The sequence below is a fragment of the Lagenorhynchus albirostris genome, chromosome X (assembly GCF_949774975.1).
Source record: "Lagenorhynchus albirostris chromosome X, mLagAlb1.1, whole genome shotgun sequence".
Lineage (NCBI taxonomy): Eukaryota > Metazoa > Chordata > Mammalia > Artiodactyla > Delphinidae > Lagenorhynchus > Lagenorhynchus albirostris.
In genome coordinates this window covers 41,911,829-41,917,849 of record NC_083116.1, presented here as the reverse complement: position 1 = coordinate 41,917,849, position 6,021 = coordinate 41,911,829, and the positions used below count along the sequence as shown (strand labels likewise).

General features: G+C 46.9%; 1 protein-coding gene across 1 annotated transcript; it reads left to right on the top strand.

Moving 5' to 3' along the window:
- The first annotated feature begins 2,949 nt into the window (after positions 1–2,949).
- On the top strand, positions 2,950–4,566 carry LOC132513249 (adenosylhomocysteinase-like). Its single transcript, XM_060137417.1, is given in 2 exon segments — positions 2,950–3,567; positions 3,570–4,566. Coding segments are annotated over 2 exon segments (1,293 nt in total). The 5' UTR covers positions 2,950–3,023; the 3' UTR covers positions 4,319–4,566.
- The last annotated feature ends 1,455 nt before the right edge of the window (positions 4,567–6,021 follow it).

Here is a 6,021-nt window from a genome sequence, read left to right as displayed (position 1 = left end):
CAGTAGCAGCAGGGGCAACCTCTGGGCTGGAGAGGGCAGAACTCTGCAACTCCAAGTCCAGACAGACGGGCCAGGGAAGCCAGACCTCCATGGGGTCTGGGGGGCGGTGCTGGAGAGGCGCTCAGAGGGAAGGGGGACTCTGTATCTGCCACAGAAGTACAGCCTCACCAGGGAGCAGGAATCCCTGAACCAGAAACCCACCCTGGGCTTCCTCAGATCCCCCAGAGAAAGGCCACACCCCTGAAGACTGTTGTCATGGCAGCAGCTGCCAGGGCTGACTGCCTTCCCCTTTTCCTGTATGGCTGCCCTGCCTGCCTTCTGAGACCTTCGGCTCCTGTTCCCTGAAAAAGCCTGTGCTGCCCACCCTGGCTGCATGTAAACGTCGCTGGAGCCTATTTCTCTGTAAGCAGCTTTCACTAAGGGAAGATCCCTGTAACATATTCTGAAAACCTCTAGAAGGTGAGATGTGGGGAGCAAGTCCCTCCTGAATCATATATGCCAGTCAAGGAATCTAGTAAGAATAACCGGAAGTCCACAGATGTGTGTTCCAGGGCCAGTCTCTTTCTTGGCTTGCTAGATGAACTTAGCAATATATTTAATCTTTCTCTGTCTCTATTTTTGCATCTGTAAATGAGATTAAAAGCAGATTTATAAAATTGTGTCCATATAGTATTTATAAATATAGATTTATAAATTTTCAGTCTGGTCTGAATTCAGGAAGGCCACCAGGTCAGAGTGATTGGCCAGAGACAACCTGGAAACTAACCCCATCATCATAAAACTCAACACTGCGAGACATGTGGCACAGCAGTCCTCCTGGGTTCCCTTACCCTGCTGCTCTCCACACAGCTGCCCCTTCCCAATAAATTCTCTTGCTTTGTCAGCACGTGTGTCTCCTTGGGCAATTCATTTCCAAGCGTTAGACAAGAGCCCACTCTCGGCCCTGGAAGGGGTCCCCCCTCCTGCAACAAATGGCGACTCTGGTGGGGCCTCTTCTTCACTACGACTGACATTCTCACCACTTGGGGTACTCGGGAACTGGCTCGCCCAGTGATGGACCAGACCCAGCAGCTGCAACTGGGACCCTTTTTTTCCTGGTCTCCTCCTGATGCGGATGACTGGCCAGAGTGCCCTGACCGGGTAAGGAACAAGAGACGTTATTGACCTCTTTCCCCTTTCCTCTCTCTTTCCTCTTTTCAACCCCTCCTATCCTACTCTTTTTTCTTCTGTCCCCGTCCTGGACGCAGGAGTCTGGCTTAAGGGCCTCAGCCTGATCTGAGGGTCGGAGCCTGATCACCTACGGTGGGCAGAGAACTCAAATTCTGGTTCTGGTCTCTGGTTTCTGCTAGGGCTGAGTTCCTGTCCTCCCTTCCTGGAAGCACAGGGAAAAGTCCCGTAATGCCTGGGTGCCTGCAGTTGGCAGGAGACGTCCGTAAGGCCACCCCTTTTGTTCCCCCTTTCCTGGCCTCCTTTCCTACCATTGAAATCTTTGAAGACCTGAGATATTTCCCATTACTCTGTTAGTACTCGGATCTGAACTTCTGTGTCTCTGTAGGAGCTTTTCTGAGAGACTGCAATCTTGTATTTAAGGGAGTGTCTGATTAGTACAGCCAGGCCTGTGTGTGTTTTATACTTTGTGTTCTGTGTTATGATTTGTGATGGCCATTCTGCCTTGTGAAATGGGATAACATTGTGTGGCCACCATATTGTTTAGACTCCAGAGAAAGCTGGTTTAGGTAAAACTCTTGAAAACTGGTTCCAAAACTGGTTCTCTTTGCATATACAGTTAGTAAAAGCAAGCTTGATCAAACGTCTTTTCAGAATTCTGACCCTGCGGGAACAAGTCCTACTAGGAGAACTTGATTTTCTCTCCCTGTGCCTTCAAGACCAGGGATCGCAGGAACACTTCTCTAGACTACCTCTAATTCCTGAGACTGAGGGACAAATGGGAAGAAGCCTTTAAAAATTTTACTTATTCCAACTGTTATTTATAAACTAGCGAATTTTATATTGTGATATCTGATTCATGACTAAGTTTAGAAAATGAAGCGACATGTCTCATTGTGTCTGTCTATATATATATATATGTCTCAGTATGTGTCTTTGTCTTTGGATAATATTGCTGAGGTTAATTTGTAAATGAGCTCTATTTAATTGGCTTAAAGAAAAGTAAGCACTTACAAATCAAACAATTCTAAATACGAGAGAGATTAAGCTAAATGAATTTCAGGTTCACGTGAACTGGGAAATATTCAGTATTAAATTAATACCTGGTATTAATGTTTAAGTTTGTTGATCTAATTAATATAAACATGTCTTTAGAGTCACCAACATTAAGTGTAATACCTTTATTGTGCCTAGGTTTAATATAAGCTAAATAAAATCTTGTTATATCTGTTACAAATTTGTCAGCAAGGAAAGTAACTCGATGTGAAGAAACTTTTAAGGAAAGAAAATGCAAATGAGAAAAGAGTTTTGGGTGAACTTTTAGGAATGTCTACTTGGGGATGATCTCTCCAGATATTTGGTAATGTGAAATTTTAGAGTTGAGTTAAATTAAGTTAAATGATGGGAGTTTGTTGAATAGCTGGGTATTTCCCAAATAAAGTAAGATACTGAGACATCAGTTACTAAACAGAGAAACTAAATGTATTTAGGACTATTAATGAATATGTTTGGTGCAACCCTGAGATGTTCTCTATAAGAAAGCAAATGTTTTTAGAAATTATCACTGGTCAGCAATGAAGACCCAACACAGCCAAAAAAAAAAAAAAAAAGAAATTATCACTGGTATTTATGTTCACCAATCTACAGAATGCTAATGTAAAAGACAGTTCATAATTGCTTGCTTCTTAGTTTTCACAAGAAATTAAGGTTTTAAGAGCAGAGGATTCTAATTTAAACATGTAATTAAAGATAACAGAAATAGCCCTCCCCGGCGCTGCCAGCCCCGCGCCTGTCCCCAGCCCGCAGCTCGGGACCCTTTGCCTGTGTCCATCACTCCGTGCGGAACCGCCACCGGCATGTCGGACAAGCTGCCTTACAAAGTCGCTGACATCAGCCTGGCCGCCTGGGGACACAAGGCCCTGGACCTCGCAGAGAATGAGATGCCGGGCCTGATGCGCATGAGGGAGATGTACTCGGCCTCCAAACCACCGAAGGGTGCCCGCATTGCCGGCTGCCTGCACATGACCGTGGAGACAGCTGTCCTCACTGAGACCCTCGCTGCCCTGGGCGCTGAGGTGCAGTGGTCCAGCTGCAATATCTTCTCCACCCAGGACCATGCAGCAGCTGCCACTGTCAAGGCTGGCATTCCAGTGTACGCCTGGAAGGGCGAAATGGACGAGGAATATCTGTGGTGCATTGAGCAGACGCTGTACTTCAAGGACGGGCCCCTCAACATGATTCTGGACAATGGTGGTGACCTCACCAACCTCATCCACACCAAGTACCCACAGCTCCTGTCAGGCATCCGAGGCATCTCCGAAGAGACCACAACGGGGGTCCACAACCTGTACAAGATGATGGCCAACGGGATCCTGAAGGTGCCTGCCATCAACGTCAATGACTCGTCACCAAGAGCAAGTTTGACAACCTCTATGGCTGACGGGAGTCCCTCATAGATGGCATCCAGCGGGCCACAGACATGATGATTGTGGGCAAGGTGGCGGTGGTAGTGGGCTACGGCGACGTGGGCAAGGGCTGTGCCCAGGCCCTGAGGGGCTTCGGGGCCTGCGTCATCATCACGGAGATCAACCCCATCAACGCGCTTCAAGCTGCCATGGAGGGCTATGAGGTGACCATCATGGATGAGGCCTGTCAGGAGGGCAACATCTTTGTCACCACCACGGGCTGTATTGACATCATCCTCAGCCGGCACTTTGAACAGATGAAAGATGACGCCATTGTGTGTAACATCGGACACTTTGACATGGAGATTGATGTCAAGTGGCTGAACGAGAACACTGTGGAGGTGAACATCAAGCCCCAGGTGGACCGCTACTTGTTGAAGAATGGGTGCCGCATCATCATTCTGGCTGAGGGCCGGGTGGTCAACCTGGGCTGCGCCATGGGCCACCCCAGCTTCGTGATGAGCAACTCTTTCACCAACCAGGTGCTGGCGCAGATTGAGCTGTGGACCCACCCAGACAAGTATCCCATTGGGGTCCACTTCCTGCCCAAGAAGCTGGATGAAGCAGTGGCTGAAGCCCACCTGGGAAAGCTGAATGTGAAGCTGACCAAGCTGACTGAGAAGCAGGCCCAGTACTTGGGCATGTCCTGCGATGGCCCCTTCAAACCTGATCACTACCGCTATTGAGAACCAGGCCCGCCCTTTGCCTTCCAGCTGCTGTCCTTGCCTGGGTCCCACCTCTCCTCCCCAAGAGCAAATGGCACCACCTTTGAGACTGGTTTGATAATGTTCCCCGTCAACTCCCTGGGGCTAGTCAGTCTTTGGCCTCTGCTGCATCCCTCATACTGTTCCAAGTGTGGCAGGGGGAATTGAGAAGTCCCTCCTCAAGCCCTGGTCATGATAGAGATACATGGGAGTTACCCACAGGGAACCATGAGCTCAGGGGTTTTGGAACTGCTCACTCAGTCAGTCCTTCCTTAGGCTGGAAGTTGGCAGTGATGTTCACAAAGCCCATGCACTTTACCATCCAGGCCCTCACTTGGCCTATGGACTTTATACCCATGTTCTTGGTTTACAGGTTCATTGGTTCCTCAGCCCATGAAAGATGAGAAGGAGCTATGTCAAAGGGTGTGGAGGAACTGTTGGAGTTTAAATGCTCCTGAGAGCCCGGCTTAGTGCTTGACATTCTCTTAAACCTCAGAACAATGAGGTTGGTACTTTTAGTCCTTATTTTACAGGGGTTGGAATATATTGTCAAGGGATAGCCAAGAAAGGACGAGAGAAGTGACAGCCAGAGGTTGAGAGGGGCCAGAGAAACATAAAAGTGCATTGTAACTTGATGTTCCCATCACAACTCTGGGTCAAAAAGAGATTAATTTGGTTTATAATGTTAAAAGAGAGCAAGAAGGTGGGTTAATAAAAATTTTGGTGCCTAAAAAAAAAGATAATAGAAATAATGACAACATTTCAGTATACAATAGGAAAGTAGGATGTATGTTTTCAGTAAAGAAGGTATGAGGAATGGAGTTGCATTTTATTAAGGGAAAAGGAAGTAGGTTTGACTTAGGGCTGGCTGTTTCTGAATGGAAAAATAAAGTGATGGATACAGAAAGTGATGAAAAGGTTTGTGGAAAGTGGATCCTGAGAAGAGCTTTGTGCATGGTCAGGACTGACTGAGTTTAAAATAAATTTGATTGAGTAAATGAACTGTTTTTCTTTTTTGGCTGTGTTGGGTCTTCGTTGCTGCACGTGGGCTTTCTCTAGTTGCGGTGAGAGGGGGCTACTCTTTGTTGCAGTGCGCAGGCTTCTCAGTGCGGTGGCTTCTCTTGTTGAGGAGCACAGGCCCTAGGACACATAGGCTTCAGTAGTTGTGGCACGTGGGCTCAGTAGTTGTGGCTCGCAGACCCTAAAGCACAGGCTTAGTAGCTGTGGTGCACGGGCTTAGTTGCTGTGCAGCATGTGGGATCTTCCCAGACCAGGGCTCAAACCTGTGTCCTCTGCATTGGCAGGCAGATTCTTAACCACTGTGCCACCAGGGAAGTCCCAAGTAAGTGAATTTTAAAGGTAAGCTGGTACAAAACTTGAATTTGGCTTTTCTCTCTGTTAAGAGGACAAGTTTTCTTAAGATGTTGAACTGCCTTTGAAAACAGATTTTGAGTTTCTTTACCTTTTAAGTGATCTGTTCTATATTTGCCTTTGAAGTCTTTTATTGTTACTTTGGCTAAGTGAATAACTGTTGTTTCACAGTGACCTATGATCCTATCTGATTGAGTGTTCTAAACTCTTTTGATATTTTTTGACAAAACTTCCTAAATCAAATTCTAATGAAGTTCTTTTGACCTCTAGCTAACTTTGGGATGCTTCAGAGGGCCCCTGAAACATCCTAATGA